The sequence below is a fragment of the Haemaphysalis longicornis genome, unplaced genomic scaffold (assembly GCF_048455015.1).
Source record: "Haemaphysalis longicornis isolate Haplotype H1 unplaced genomic scaffold, Haemaphysalis longicornis Haplotype H1 scaffold_4, whole genome shotgun sequence".
Classification (NCBI taxonomy): domain Eukaryota; kingdom Metazoa; phylum Arthropoda; class Arachnida; order Ixodida; family Ixodidae; genus Haemaphysalis; species Haemaphysalis longicornis.
In genome coordinates this window covers 35,808,618-35,825,603 of record NW_027526361.1, presented here as the reverse complement: position 1 = coordinate 35,825,603, position 16,986 = coordinate 35,808,618, and the positions used below count along the sequence as shown (strand labels likewise).

At 45.4% G+C, this 16,986-nt stretch overlaps 1 protein-coding gene across 4 annotated transcripts in view; it reads left to right on the top strand.

The window, feature by feature from the left end:
* Positions 1-15,710, top strand: part of LOC144178500 (neural cell adhesion molecule 2-like) — a 389,343-nt gene extending 373,633 nt beyond the window's left edge. For 2 of the 4 annotated variants that reach the window (XM_077706409.1, XM_077706412.1), the window contains 4 exons: positions 5,537-5,670; positions 10,130-10,492; positions 14,421-14,653; positions 15,318-15,709. In XM_077706409.1, the coding sequence (XP_077562535.1) occupies positions 5,537-5,670; positions 10,130-10,426 (431 nt within the window). In that variant the 3' untranslated portion in view covers positions 10,427-10,492; positions 14,421-14,653; positions 15,318-15,709. Of the gene's footprint in view, positions 1-5,536; positions 5,671-10,129; positions 10,493-14,420; positions 14,654-15,317 lie in introns of all 4 variants that reach the window. The other 2 variants (XM_077706411.1, XM_077706410.1) reach the window with 2 other exon arrangements.
* Positions 15,711-16,986: the final 1,276 nt, after the last annotated feature.

Below are 16,986 nucleotides of genomic sequence, written 5' to 3'. Positions count from 1 at the left end.
AGGAGACACAATCTCTCCAATGTTATTCACAGCATGCTTACAAGAAGTATTCAGAACGTTGGATTGGGAACAGGTGGGAGTAAGGGTTAATGGAGAATACCTCAGTAACCTCAGATTTGCTGATGACGTTGCCTTGCTAAGTGACTCGGGGGACGAATTGCAAAGCATGCTTTCCGCACTGGGCGAACAGAGTAGAACCGGGGGCCTGAAAATTAATATGCAGAAAACTAAAGTAATGATCAATAACCCCGGGACAGCACAGCAGTTTGAGATAGGTGGCGAGGCAGTAGAAGTGGTAAGCGAATATATCTACTTAGGCCAAGTTGTGACCCTAGATCCCAACCATGAGGCAGAGATAATTAGAAGGATCAGAATGGGGTGGGGTGCATATGGCAGACACTCTCAGATAATGAATAGCAGCCTACCGTTGTCGCTGAAGAAGAAAGTGTATGAGAGCTGCATCTTACCGGTACTCACCTACGGGGAAGAAACTTGGAGGCTCACTAAGAGGGTTCAACTTAAATTGAGAACGACTCAGCGGGCAATGGAGCGGAAAATGATAGGTGTAACATTAAGGGACAAGAAGAGAGCGGAGTGGGTCAGGGATCAAACTGGTGTTAAAGACATATTAGTAGAAATTAAGAAGAAGAAATGGACGTGGGCAGGGCATGTAATGCGAAGGCAAGATAACCGCTGGTCATTAAGGGTAACAGAGTGGATCCCTAGAGAAGGCAAGCGCTACAGGGGGCGGCAGAAAGTTAAATGGGCAGATGAGATCAAGAAGTTTGCGGGGATAAATTGGTCACAGTTGGCACAGGACCGAGGTAATTGGAGAATAATGGGAGAGGCCTTTGCCCTGCAGTGGGCGTAGATAGGCTGGTGATGATGATGATGATGTTAGTTTCTTGTGCCAGATCTACAGGACAACTACACAACTATGCCGCTGCTTGTGTAGAGAATTGTCGTTCTTGTACATGCAGGATGCGTCTTACTTGCGGCTGCAGTGCACAGTTTAAGATTTGCAATTGAAGTTCTGACTATTTAAACAAAGTTAATAAAATTACTGCACGTGTACTAGTAGCAAAATATAACCCAGAACGCACCGTTGACGGCCGGGGCTCTTTATACCGTAAAGACAGCACACCAAGCTTAACTTTTTAAACCCTTTTTTGGCGAAAAGCGTGCCCATCTTGTCCCATGGCGACACATTTAAACTGCGCTTTGGCTAAAAAATTATGTAAGCATGAAAAAATTGTGTTCTCATGAACGCTCTGCAAAAGGGGTGTAAGTTTGCTTAACACCCTAAGATAAGGTTGTGGGAAGCGCAGCTACACGTGACAATGTGGATCGGCTGAGCGCGTAGCACGACATACAGATACATTCAACACGCACAAGTCACACTTGAACCACGAATGCATTCAGCAGGTAACGGGATGCAGGGAAGAGCGAGTACATACTTACCTTAGAAACACGTCTGCTATTTTAACACGAACGTGTTTTATTCCCGGGTACACGAAGATTTCGGTGACGTCATATCCCTCACGGTAGTGACGTCAGTACAACAAAACAAACGTGTGTAAAGAGTGCAACCCCGCACACCTAGTCTTCTTGCGCGGAAGCAACCTTTAGTACTAAAGAGTACGTTATGCTTAGAGTTGTTCGTTTTCGGGTATCATTTTTTATCATGAAAGTGTTTTATACCGCGATACACCAAGATTTCACTGACGTCATATCCGTAACGGAACTGATGCCAGTACACCTTTGCCGAAGCGAACCGCTAGCAGGACGTCGCTCGCCAAACACAGCCACAAGACAGCCGCCGACCGGCAAATAATGCTATGCTGCAGATTTGGCTGCCCATTTAACTTTCGTGTGTTACTGATTCCCATGACAGAGCAATAAACCACAGTTTTTTTTTTTACTTTTACAGCCATATAAGGAAAGTCCTCCGATAAAGTAGGTGGGCTTGTCGCACAAATCGGATATTTTAGTGCTAATTTCAGAATTATGCATGTTAATGTGATCATATACAAACAGCATGCGGATTTGCGAAAACGTTTTTATGAGGTAGTTATTGTGTTCAAGAAGTCGTAGAATTTTATTAAATACCAAGCACCCATTCCACACCATTTCAACAACCACCAAGAAAGGTGTTTATTATTTCAATACCCTTTTTCCCACAGGAGTATCAAGCTACAAATTAGGGTGTTAAAAGCTAAGAAAAAGGGTGTGAAAGACCGCCATCTAAGAACAAAGCCTGTAAAAGACCAACTTTGGAGGTCTTTATACCCATTTACACGGGTGGACTAAACATTTTCTGCAAGCGGAATGACTTATTGTACCTCACCATTCTTTAAAAGAATCTTAATTGGCATAATTTATTACCGGTGCAGATGTTTAAGCTTGAGCTAGGTGTGGTGGCGTTAGCAAAAAAATAGCAAGAAAAAATTGGCCGCGTATCTGCTCCTTTTGTTGCAAATGACGTCAAAAGACGATAGTCTTTATCGGCTTTTGCGAAGTAAATGCCTCCCTTCGCTTTACCGCTCACCTCTCATATTGTTCCTCTTGCGTCGCACTCCTCCCAAGGTAAAGACGCCAAATGTTTGCTTAGATCATTTTAAATTTTGCGCGTTCCACTGCTCCAAACCGGGTGTCTCGATGCGAACGCTGCCGTACGGCGAAGACGCGCGTTAATCGAGGCACCCTACTTCAACGTTTATAGAACCGCGTTTCCCTACTCCACGTGCGTTGGAAGCAGAACGTGGAAATTATCTAGTGGAACCTTGCGTAACTGTTGCCGGTTGATTTCTTAAAATGGCGCCAGAAGGTATAGTGGCGCGGGCGACAGCAGGCGACGGCGGAGTGAATTCTTTTTCTGCAGTTGATGAAGTATTTAATTTCGCAAAAGTGAAGCATGTTTGAATTTTTATAAAGGAACACTGCAAATATCACTTCTGTATTGATTTGTTGTCTCATAATTGCGTAATGTCTTGTTCTTCTTCAACAATGTTGTCAAGTATGAACATTACACCGGACCAAAACGGGTAGATTTAGCTGTGACTATATAAGACTATTGCGCAGGCATTATTTTGCTTTGGCCGGGTGGCTGAATCGAGTCACAGACGGACAGACATACAGACATACAGACAGACCAAAATTTCTGGGTTTGAGTAGCCCAAGAAAGACTATCGTCTTTAAAAGAACTGGGCTGTACGCAAAGGGTGCACCACCACAGACAGAGTATTATAACACTGAAGCCAGTTTTGGAACCTGTTAGAGCGTGAGCACAAAGGGCGCATGCGTATGGGCACCTCTTATAATTCCATTTCAAAGGTACCAATCTTTTGGGCATACTAAAACGGTACAAAAATGGGCGGAGTTTGCACTTGTGGTGCATGGCTGGAGAAACAGCGGAGCTGTATTTCAACCTAGCATATTTCCCCCTTGGATCCGCTGTCAGTGCGGGAGACACACCGCAACGGCCTTGTCAAATCTGGCTAAAGTTGTCCTCACCGATCGGCAGTTATCAGCGAGGACATCGCAAAACCTGAAAAAACTTAGCAAAGCCTAGCAAAACATCGCAAAACTTGGCAACACCACAAGAAGCTTGGTCTACACCCAGCTCCGCTTTTTTGGGGGGAATTTAACACCTATTTCACATCCTTTTAACAACGTACATAAAACCAAGGGTGTTGCAGTCGGTCAATCCTTCTTTAACCGTCCAAAAAGAGCGTAAAGCTATAAATTAGGCTGTTGAAACCTAGAAAAAAGGGCGTAATGACTCTCCAACCCTTTATACCACTTATACTACACCCTTTTTAGGAAATGAGGGCGTAAAAAAGTTTAGTGTATATATATAGTCTTTTTAATTTTAAAAGTTCAAATTGATGTTTAAGGTGCCATAGCTTAACTTGTGCCATGAGGGCCACCGTATATGGAAACGAGCGATCGTTGCAGACGAACAATTGTTTTTTTTTTTTATATTTCTCCCGAGGTGGGAAGAAGGGCATGAGGGATGTCTTGCTATTCGCAGTGCAATTATGCATGCATGCATGGCCTTAATCACTCACAGCTCAACGTCTTTTCCACACCCTTTCGACACCCTTCCAAAAGCCAATGGTGTTAAAGTTGGTCGACACCCTTTTTTCCACACAAAAAGTGGTGTAGAGCTACGAATAGGGGTGCTGCTTTTCAATAAAAAGGGTTTAATGGCCCCCCAACACCGTTTTTCAACTGAAGGTGCACTATTTTGTGCCAAAAAGGGTGTGAAAATTTAGTGTGGCTGATTTGCTTTGTATGTTCAGCCATTCCAAACTTTTGAAACTTTCATTTTGTTCTTTTTTGATGTTATTATCGCGTTTAATTTGTTCTCGAACATGTTGTACAGCTTAAAATTGCTAGCGAGCCGCTAAATCAATACCTGTTGTTTATGACCACTGTGTCGTTAAGGCTGACGCCACTAAGTTGGCGTGGAGGTCCGTGTATGGGGAAATGGCTATTTCGACCACATTTTTATTGGTAAAACGTGTCAGTAATTCGGTACAAAAATTCTCAAGAGTACCTGCGGATTCCCTACTTCATTCCGGTAGGGTACACCAACGATGTTCACAAAGCACTTCAGTGTCCTTTCTTGCAATGCCATTGTTCTTTTTCGCGGATTTTATTCACGTACATAAAAAAAAGGTTGTGTGAGCTGAAGAACAGCACCATGCGGCCGAAAATACGATTGCATGAAATCTAGCCAAATGACTCATAAAAAGGTCGGACGGCGATCTAAACTGGTGCATATAATCTCACGGTGACATGCCGGGCCAGTTGTACTACGTTCCACGTTCTGAACCGCAAAACTACACTTTCGGGAGAAATTTTCAGAAGACGGTGGTTTTGCGCGAACATGGGTGGTTCAATGCAACACGATTAGCAGAAAGTGGTACAGCGGCCTAATGGTTGGCTATTGAGAAGAAGGAAGACGGGATGGTATTCCCGACTCACGATGCCAGCATCGCGTGCGAAATTTCAGAGGGAACACAGCTAGGACACCGCTGACGTTCGTGTGCGGTGGTAGCATTACCAGAATGTTTTGTGATTGGGCGGGATGCGTAAGAAGCAGGCATGTAGGTATGTAATGTGCGTTTTAAATAAGTTGCCTTCCAGTCTACTTGAGCATAGCGTTTACATTGTAGGCACTAGGGAAAAGAAAACTTCCTGGAAAAAGTTCGGGCTAAACTTTTTTATGATTTCCACGAGACTCTAAGGGCCCAACTCTGTGTGGAGCCGATCGAAATATGCATTGAAAAGAACAGGGCAAAGGTATGTGTACGACTACTGTCGGAGTAGCCGCAAAATTTTAGCTTAATGGAGGAGGCTCTGTGCAAGCTGAATATGAAATTGGATGACTGAAGTAAGAAAAAATGTTTGCGTTTATTCAAAATCTGTTTGGCTTAAGTGTGAGAAGCAAATCGAGTGGGTTTTGATTTTCACCAACGGCAAGAAGTGCGCACGTGTTCATTATGCCTAATTTTGCTTTTACTTACAGCATACGAGGAGGAATTGGACGACAAAAAGGAGTACGAGAAGGATGAAGTGCCACGTTACTACAACCTTCCGCTCCCAGCGAATGAAGTTAGCCATTGCGGGACGTTACCGTCTACTAAGTATTCAAATGGGAAGGTGAGCAACTTTCTTTCAGAAAAGCATGTATTCTCTTAATCCAAGCATCTCGTATCGATGGCATGCAATAATTTTAGTTAAAGGCACACACCCTAAAGGTTCTCATAAGTTTATCTCACTACAGCGTGATTGGTACGATCACTGTGATCCAGACGCCAGAGTAGGCTAGTAGTGAAGCCAGCAGGTCGGTTAACTCCCAAAACATGGTCTGCTTTGTGACATTCACTGCGCAATGCAAACATCCTATTCTTGATATCGTGATATCACAGAGAAAACCACAGTCTTTAATCTAAACGTATGGCTTGATATTTGACCTTTTTATGGGTAATATTCCTAGTCTGGTACGGAGCCTACAGTTATTCAGGGGCATCTTGGGAAAGCGGACCCATGGAACAGGGACTTTTTTCTAATTGGTTTTTTCCACGGATTGTTATAAACTGCACAGTAACACACTTTTTTCAATTCGTTTAAATAGGATTGCTCGATTGCGAACACGTTTGCGAAGTTGATTACACAATGTCTATCACAGTGACCACCACTCCGTTGGATCTATGAAAAAAATTTGCATGCCATTCTAGAATGGACGTGTTTGTGCACAGTCATCATACACGACGACCGTACATAAATTAACCACGCTACCACAACACTAAGCGGCATTATTTAAATACACGACGGTAGTTACAAGATCAACAAAGGTCAGCAATTGTGTTATTTCACGCGTACGTGGGCTCGCAATGGCCGCTGCGTTTCCTAGTCGGCCACTGTTATGGCAAATGACGCAAATAAGTCCAATAGGATGCGATACGAGGAACGGCACACAACACAATCACTCATTCGCAAGGGAAGTGCACTACTGACAATGAAGTCAGCTACTTCTGAGACACCCTAAACCCTTCATTTTATCTTGTATTCGAGGGTGCAAGTTTTATATTATAACGACCACTGCCACGTTGTTAGGGCCATTTAAGTAGCAGTATTTTGTCGACACTTCGCTTCCTTTTCTCTAAAACATCAGTGCTCTTCCGTTCTCCGAAGAAGGCTGACCAGCGAAGCCGGACTCAGTGAAAGGGGGGCACAAAACAAACCACGTTTGGTTGCCATTTGCGATTAGCCATAACTTTAGCCAATTAGCTGAATGAATCTTGAAAGGGCAGGAGCTTTATTCCCGCGAAAAAACGTGGGTCTGTCCGTTTTTTTTTTCCGCGGAGAAGGCATCTTACGGTCTGTATAACACACAAACCCAAACCGCAAGATCATGGAGGGAAGCAGTCAGGTCTCTTTGGGGTGCGAGACGTCCACTTTGATATCACCTACCAGCAACGCGGGCATGTCCTGAATGAACGCATGAAGCCTGGCTACGCCCCTCGCCCCTCGACCCACCCATGCCCGCACGCATAAGCGACAACGGGTGACGTGCCCGTGCTTACACGGGAAAGGCACGGGCTAAGAATTTTTGGAAGCCCTTGAAGGTGGACGGGAAAAACACCGACAAAAACATCTCACCAGGAGCCCTCCAAGACAGAAATACAAAACGCCAGCTATTGGGTGTGAAAAAGTTCCGGTATACGCCGATTTATGCACGAACTTTATATGCGGAAGGCGGGAATATACAGCTTCGCTGTACACAAGCCACACACCTGGCCAACGCTGATGTCACCGTTGGTTAATGCTGGTGTCACCGCTTTGAGCTACGATGCATACTTCGGATGGTTCCTCCATTGTTCGCCAAAAACATAGTACCACCAAACACCACTCGCCACCGCAACTTTTTCGGTAACACTAAATACATTACAATTAGATACCCGAGGCTTGCTCTCCGAGCTGTAAGAGGGAAGTAGTATATTTCACGGTTAGCGGTGAGTCATTGCTATATGTTTACGGCTTTCCTTTGTTAGCATCCTACTGTTAAGAGGCATGGAGTGAGAGTAGATGCGTCGTAGCATAACATGGCGCTTATTCGCAGGCAGTGACTCGCTAGACACTCACCTAACGTTGCAGCCCCGAACATGTATTACGGCTAAGGCAAGTCATCGCCCTCCAGGCACTGACTGCCAAAAACCGTTTGAGCTACCAGCCTCCTGTGCTGACTAAGTATCCAACGAAAGAGTGGGCTGAGATGCACGGAACAAACGCCGTGCGAGCGCGTTAGGGATTTAGCATTATCAACAAAACAGCGACTGTGGCTACGGCTAAATTTACGCCTCACAATTCAGCTTGTCTCGTTCCGGTTGTATTGCCTGTCCCGTCGTCTGCTTCATGTCAGCACAAATGGGTGGTCTTGATCGCCCCTGTCTGGCTTTACCCTGTATCGTCTGCACAATGCTTAGAGCGCAGTGGTCATCTAGTGCGTTTGTTAACAGACAAACAGACAAAATAAAGGGCTATAAAGTAAAATAAAAGCCCAACCCGTACCACATACGTATCATGGGTGGTGCCAATTAAAAATAAACAAACTGGACCGAAGTCAAAAAGAGTTTTTAAGAGACAGGAAAAGAAGAAAGAAAGAAGAGCGATCTATCATGCGAAACCAAGCCAAGGGAGCGGAGGCAATCAGCGGTATTTTTTAAAACGAATATGTGAAGCTCAGTTATGAAACATGTCGTTCTTCATACATGTGATCTTGATATGTAAACATATATGCAGTTTAAGTGCTTCCTCGATGGTGAAATCTCGTGCTCAATGTTGACTCTTCTTGATCAGTTGATCCTTTTTCCGTCTTCATTATCTGCCGTGATCTCGATGTGCATCTTCCCCTGCCCTGCTGTCCCTTGTGCCCTAGTAGACCTTCTGTAAAACTCACAAACTGATTACTTCCCCCAACTCCCCTTCCCCGTGTTTTTCCTCCCCTTTACTTCATATTAGTTCTTGCTGTTACTGATGTTCCAATCTGAACTATCTTGATTGTGGTTTCACCTTGTTTCTGTTACTGATATCCCTACCTGAGCTATCTTGATTGTGGTTGCAACTCGTTTTTACGGAAATTTGTTGGACTTCCGCTACTTCCCACTCCTCCAACTTATACTCCCTTTATAATTTGTACTTCCAACTTTAACGCACTTTTACACTATTGCTCTTATGTCGTGTTTACCGCTCATTATCAGTAATATTTGATCTCGTGCTCCCCGTTACACGATCTTATATGCCAACTAACCTCATATATTTTCAAACGCCTGCGACCACGCTAACCTCTTCCTCTCTTCCTTAAACCTTACTGTACTTATATAGTTGTACCGTTTTACAATAGTTCTTTTTCCCAACCCCATTTTAACCCGTCCTAATTTCCTGTGTACACCTTTTTACTTGGTCTTCTCTTTTTGTTAAAAGAGCACTAAAACGTACCAATAGGTCCACAATTGTTATTGTGCCCTCCTGAGTGACCCGCCCTGGTTGATATTCTCGTTTTTAAATCTTTGCCCACCCTGTTTATAATATTTCCCACCATTCAAATAGAATTCCGTGCTCTTACAGTCGAAATAGCTCACTACAATACGCAAACGGGCGCACTGCGATCGCTTCCTTGCAATCGGTGTGGTACAGAAAAGTTCATCGGCAGCAGGCGTCACAGAGGGGAGAGAGGCGGACAGGAATACAACCTAAAATTTACCATGCCGTAGGGTTTTCTGCAATACTTCTCGTACATCGCTTCGGCGAACGTCCATGCAGGTCCCGTAGACCGGCATTTTCAGCTCTTGGCCTCGTCTATAGTAATTAACATTTTAGCCGTCAGAAAGGACACAAGGCTTACTAAAAGCCTTATTTGCATTTTTCATTGTTTGTTACATTTCTGGCCACGCAGCTGTTTATAGCTAGGCTGTGTGTTTAAACAGAATGGGAGTAATCTTTGATGGAGCCATGAAGCTAAATTTATGTAGCATTAGAAAAGCTAAGGACAAAGAGTTGGGTAGTATTTTGCTCGTACAATATATCGTTCGAATAGTGGTGTGGATTAGGGCATTCAACTTGGGTATTCTGTGGAAGTCCCGCGCTTTGCATGATATTGCCAGCTCACGGCGGAGTCTCTGTCTTCGTGCGGCAGGCATTGTTCGTCTTATACAAGGCAGGTCCTTGATCGAGGCTGCGAAATAGCATTGCCCTGAAGCCTGACCCCCGAAGAAGGGAACGCTGACGGCAAGGCAAAATGTTAAGGACCTGAAAGAAATTGTGGCAATCTATAACAAGGTTATTCGGCTGGGGCCCGCCTGAATAGGACTGACTCGAACGCTAAGACACCAACTTGTATGTCATAGGTATCTCCAAACCAAGGAAGAATGCCATGAAGAGATATACCTCTGAAAACACATCTTGAGTTGAGTGTGTAAGGGTGCACTGTTTTTTTTTTTTATTTTTTGCCGTTGGGGAAGAGCGCTGACTATAGCGGAAAAGGCACCTGTAGCTTCAAACCCGGTATTCTTTTTCTTGAACTTGCATCCAACAGGTGCTTTTGTTTCTATTTTCGCAGCCGACTCCACAGCACGAGCCTGTGAATTCAGACATCACCTACGTCGAGCTGGCATTCTCGAGGTCCGGCACCTGCGTGCCGGCTACCTTACCTCGGCCTCACAGAACGAGCCTCGAAGACTTCCGTGGCGCCGAGTACGGACGCATAGACTTCCAGCGCAGCTCAGCCCTCAGGCCCCTCCCCGCTGGCCACCAGATACCCAGTGGCCCCGAGGAGGCCGAAGGGGAAGACTGCCTCAGGCCGCACCACTCGGACTCGCCGCACGCCACGGGACCCCGAATGGAGAGCACCGTTTAGCCATTCACTAATTCGGCACGTTGGTGAAGCGCTCGTCGTGTAGATGGTCACTATGGACGATGGCTGGTTAGTGACCCTGCGTTTGAAACGCGTCGTACACTGGCCCGCACGCGATCACGCAAGCACACGCACGCACTCACAAAATGTATACACGCACATACTATCACCCCCCCCCACACACACACACACATACACACGCACGCACACGCACACAAGCGACCTTCCCACCGTGACATAGCGACGTCTAGGGTCATTATTTGTGACGGTGTCTAGCGTATACGCTGCTGTGCGACGCGGCTGTGACGAGACCTGCCCAGTCGAGAACAGAATTGGAACTGTTTATTTTGCGGAGTAGGGTTGTGGTCGCCCATATAGAAGTCGTTAGATGGGCCCTTTTTACAAATCACGGTACCTACAGGAGATGTCGGAATACGGACAAAAGCGAAATATTGGTTGTCACACATACATAACAGTTACTTTAACGAAGTCTGTCAATGCGTGCAAGTGTATGGATTCCTTTTCTAGCCAGTCGACCTGTGTCGTCTTTTTTGGTGATTCATTTACCTTAGATTGCGTCCCTTCGGCAAAAATGACGTAGGAAGATACATGTGTTTCTTTCTTCTGTAATTCATATCCTTTTATCTGTATGTGCTCTTTTAGGTAGCTGCTATGACATACAACGTCGAGACCGGCGTGGAAAGCCTTCCTGCTTTCTATTGGTGAAATGCGCTAGAATTACAGCATACGTTCCCTTTCCTTTCTTTAATTTGTTGAAGAGGCGGAGATACAGAAAGCGGTTTATAGTCGTACAGTCTATGACTAGAGGCAAAATCAGCGCAGTTTTCTTCTTTAAAACCCAATTGGCGTTGGCCTGTGGAAAGACTCCACTAAAATGGTTGGCACCAAGGGTTTCAATGGTTGGGAATAATAGCAAGATAACTATTTCGGATAAGGCCATAATGTCAAAATACATCACGCGTTAGGATAATTCTTAAAAATCCCAATGATCAGAAACCCACAACTGATTGTCGTACAGGTTAATAGCAGGTCCTGTTGACTCAAAACAGGGCAACATTTTCCACATCGCCATTGCGCTTGCCCTAGATGAACTAAGAAATCAACGCTAAAGAGAAGGAATGTTGATTTTCAACTAATTTAGAGGCTGTTGTGTATCATATGCTATTTTAAATCTAGCTCTATACCAAGAAGTGCCTCAAAACCTTCAGCCCTCACGTTTATTGGAAGCCCCCACATGATAGAGGCATTTTCGCTTTGGTCGTATGTTGATACCTCAAAGCGTCACGAATCTGGTGGGAGACTGCAAAGTTGGAGATGGCTCCATTGCGTGCTTACAGTTTTGCCAGGGACCGCGAAGGGGTGACACAAGGTTTCGTCCCCCGCCACACTCCTCGACAGAAATGCAGTACCCTCTGCCTCGTTCTGCAGCAAGTGTTGTAAACTTCGGCCGATACACTCTTCGTTATAGAAGTCTATCACCACCAATGGGATCCATTATGAGCTGTACACCCCCTCCGATAATGGAGCTGTCGACAATCTTTGGAATAGTTTTAAATTATTTAACGAACTTCTGCACAGTGAGCGCAAGCCCGGACCATGGTCATCGCATATTGCTCAATCAATCTTATGCTTCCTTAGTCGCAGCTACACACACACACCTGTCCCGGCCGCGGGACATCTTACTCCTCCTCCTGTCCTTCTCGAAACATCCGCGCCCGTTTCGTCAGCGTTGTTTGAACATGGGGTACGCAGTTAGAGGTGACGCAAAGTGTACCAAGTGAATGAAGCTTGTCATAGATGACCAATGGTCCCAAAATAAGCTAACAAAATCTGAGGTGAAGCAGCAGCATTAAAACAAAATTTCGTGTGCCGTCAAAAACCAGTGGCTCGAATGCCAGTGAGTTTGGTCAGCGTGTATTTATGTTAGAGCGCAGTCCTTTTTACGCTGGATTGTAGTGTTTTCTAATACAAAATGAGATAGCCACGAGGAACTAGGGGCTGGAAACAGAGCATCAACAATCCATTGATTCGGCATGTGCATGGCATCAAGCAGGTTTTATTCTAGAATAAATTTCCATTGATTGACACCCTTCATTCGTAAATGAAGGGATCATAGCTCGCTGATCTACCGTGGACGAGTGCCCTATCACGCGTAAGCCATGGTGTCAATGTTACGGAAAAAACCAGTCATGCCACGGAAAAGAACTCCTGCTTGCTATTGCTGTGGTGTGCGCTGATTACATTACTTGTATGGCTATCGACACGACATCCATGCCACCGGTTTTCTTTACGTGGCCAAAGCGGGTGTCATTTCATCACACCACTTATGGGAAAACATTCTCTATGCGTAAGTGTAATGACCATGTCAAGGGCACAGGCTGGAAGTTTGTCTGAAAGAAGGGTAATTTAAATTTTTAATAGGAGAAGGATGGCTATTGAGTAGCGTCCAGCGGTAAACTCTGTCTTATTTTTCCGCAAGGCATGTGAAATCGAGGCATATTTTGAAACAAAAAAACTACACCATCTTCCCGTGGGGAACCCTGATGAGGATGCGAAACATCGTGGCGGTTCCGTGTGGTTCCATTGTGTTGCCGTTATGTTGAGTGATCTGGTTTTTACTAGCGCCAGAGGGAATTCCGCGTCCGGGTCCACACCGGTGGCAAAGGCACGCAAGTGCTGTTGTGTTACGGTGAGTAGGCGGTGGTTCTCGAGGCGCCGAAACTCGTTCATCATGTTCTTGTCGATGTTGTCTCTGTGGTAGAATCGGTAGTCTCCGCCAGCTTTGGTGAGGTAAAGGTTGTTGACATTGGTGCACCTGCTGAGAGCAATATACACGCCCTCCTCTTCGCAGCTTTGTCTTCTCGTTCTTCTTCTTCTTCGGCGGTTCCCCTACGGGAAGATGACGAGGGTGGTTGAACGCGAACCTATCTCGTGATGGATTCTTTGCTTGGCCAATCCCTAGGGGCATCCTGCCACAATCAGCATCAGAGGCGCTGCGGACGGGGCTGGTTGAGCTGCAAGGCGCGTGGTGCTTCCAGCCACAGCTTTTCCACGGGAAATTCAGCATCCTCCTCTAAAGTTTTCAGTTCGTCGTTTCCGTTGACGTTCAGCTTCGCGTGCCTTCGTTGTATCAGTAGCTTCTTGACGTAGTTTGAATGAGTCTAGGACATAAGGCGCGTTCGTAGCACTTGCTCCTGTCCCGGATTTGTAGCGTAGTGGGAAGAGCACCGCGTACCTCCCGTTGCGGCCAGAGAGTCGTGGGATCGAAACCGGGTGCCGCTAACTATTTCTTTTTTTTATAGTGTAGTATCGGGGAGCTGTGGGTGTAAGGAGGAGAGTTGCGCATGCGCAGTGAGTGTGTGGACGGCGCCGCCATCAACGACGCAGGACAAGGCGAGCCTTAGAAATGCTCCGCATTTAAAAATTCAAACCCATTACGCTGTACTTAAGTCAATTCTATATACCCTATTCCGTCTTACCCTATCTTAATCCAACCAAATCTACCTTAATTTACCTTTATCCAACGCAAACCATCCTAATTCATCTCAATTCACCTAATGCGTCAGTGTTACATACCGCTACGTTGCAGCCGCTACGAGATTACGTGCTTACGTCCCTAGCACGAGAGCAGGCACTTTGTTCCATACGCCATGTTTTTACCGCTGCCAGCGGCTTGACCCTTACCTGCTTTCGAAACAAACGGTGTCGAGACCTGACACTGGCGCCGAGAATGAGAATTTTTCTGAGTAAACGGTACAGATTATATTTGCAGCCATGCAGCTGCCTGTTAGGTTGACGAGAAAATTTATTCTGTGCGTATAGACATACCGAATTGATTCAGTGGAACAACTTCATGTCATCAGATTTATCACTATCACTTCTCGCTGGTTAACGTTCTGGTGTGGGTACTTTACAAGGGTAATGTTTGGGCGATATTTACAATATTGTGACTCGACGTTTTTTTTTTCTTTTTCAGGCCAACAGCACGTTTTGCACGGACAGTGTCGGCGAAGCTGTAAAGTGACAGTGTGTGCATATGAACAAGCTGTCGGCCGAACTCAACAAGTGAATCGTGCCTGTGGATTCCCGAAGTGCGCTTAGTGAAGAATGACGTCCTCCGCTTCTTACCCCTGGTTATTACGACCAGGTGGAATTGGCAGCATGTGTGCTGAAACATACTAAAATGCCGGCATTCCTACAGAAAAAAAGGTGAGTGTGTACCACGCATGTTAATTATGATTGTCATTCGGAACTTCTCCCACTGCGTCCCTGGTACTTTGTGTGACCATGTGTGCGGATTTTAAACAGCGCCTATCGTAATTCGGAACCAATTTGTTACAAGTGCAATTTATACAGTAAAGATGCTGCTTGTTTCACACATATAATTCATTCACTGAACATAATTACTTTCAACATGACTCATCATGAAAAAAATTGTCTGAAGGTTATTTTTATGCGCGCTAATTATTGCGCTGTTGTGTATTCCGATTATCAACAAAATTTTGTGGACCCTGTGGTAATTATGACTAGCATGACACTGAAGTATTTCCCATATTCTGCAATAAATGAGAGATAAGAACACACTGCCAAGCTCTAAGAGAAGAATATATTTATTTCTGAGTTCATTTACTATCCTATAATCTTACACATCGGCTGTAAACTAGTAAATGCTTTGTACTGATTGATGACCTTTAAGAACTTCTTTAAATCGAATTTAAATAAAATATACCTAATAATTTCTTACGGATTATTCTCATAACCCGACCCTGAGCCTGCATGTGGGCGTCGTAAGGTCAAAGCTGAACCTTCTTGCCGAAACATTACGTCCAGAACGTGCGAATATCGTAATCGTTTGGTGCTCTTTTTCATTTAGTAGGTCACTTGGTGTCGTGTGGATTACTGCCAGAGGTGGTGGGCGTCACATCGGACCGGCAAGTGGTGTGCTCAACAGATGTGCGTCGTCCAAAGTTGTGGTCTGTGACATTGGCACAGTCTGTGAACGCCTTTCTACTGACTGAAACAATACGTGATCAAGATCGTTCCAGAAAAAAAAAAAAAAAAAAAAAGATGCAAACAACTAGTGAAGGGTCATTTTTCTTTACCCCGGAGTTTTGCAGCTCCTTGCACGGTGCAGCGGCCGTCGTGACAGGGCTGAGGTAAGAAAATGATGGAAAATGTACAGTCCAAAAGAAACTAAATTGTTCCACCTACCTTTGCGCTCCGTTCATTCAGACCTTCTATTAAAATAAAAGAAAAGCTGAGTTTGTTAACGAAAGTTCACACTGTCTGACTATTGATGTCTACAACGGTAAAGTTACGAAAACACCTACCCCATATACTCGCTTAGCATTGTAAAGCATACCTTTTCAGTTTTAGACAACAGAAACCTGAAGGTAGAATTCCACGACGGTAAAACTACTGTTGGTATCATAAAAAAACCTGAATTTGCCGCAGCCTTAAATAACTTCTTACTTTTTGACACATATCGAAGCCTAGAATTGGGACCCGTGAGAAATATTAGAGAAACATGCCTCTCATTACCGTCGTATGGATAGCGGTGCACGTGTCACTCCCCAAGATTCGAGCAGCACATGCTGAGGCCCGCACACTCACTTCCGGACGTTTTCTGAAACACCGGGCGGCTTGTCTTCTAGGACGGCCACCATTCTGCTTGAGTCCACGCCTGTATCCAATTACACGAGAAAGAAAAAAAAAACTACGGGGTAGCTAGTAGGGCGGCTTGTATAGCGCGTGTGGCAGCGTCCTACCATCGTCCGGAGCGGTGATTTCCCTTTGCCGGTGCGCACTCCATCCCCTTTTCTCAGTGCCTTCCTCCGACCCTCCTCCCACACTGCTGTCTCCCTTTCCCGACACGTGATTTTCGGCTCGCGCCTCGCGCTCTGATTTTCTGTGAGATTCTGTGTACCTCACAACTATTTTTGTAATTCACGCGTTCCAAGAAGCATAGACATCAAAGGCTTTCTTCTAAAAGCAAGGTTTTTCTACCGCAATCTCTACGCTCATTTCTGTGCTTCCGGCCCATTCACCAGCCGTGCCAGAAGCTGACACCAACACACCTACGCGGAAAGGACGACAACAGCAGCAACTGCCACGTATGCGTCAGCCTGAGGTTAGGTCTAACGATACGCTTTGAGGGCAACGACATCAAGTCGAAACCTTAGTTTGACATACAGCGGGTATGACATTGCGTTGCGTGTCGTTAAGCTTAATGTTGGTCGCTAAGCCTGAAATTAAACTTAAGGATAAGCTTGAGCTCATCAAGGGCAACTCATTATGGCTCCCAAGAGGGGGAAAGCAGCAAAAGAAAACAAAAGATGGCGATGATGCTTCTTCTGCTGCTGCTGATGATGATGATAGGACACAGGATTTTGCCACGCGCCGCGTTTTTCTTGTCACTCTTTCCAATGTTTCATTCAGTGGCACCGAATTTACCAGTGACCCAAAGCGCTCTGCGCGACTCGCCACCTCACTGCTTGCTCGACTTGCTCGAGTTGTGGACGCTTCTGCTTCTACCGGCACCG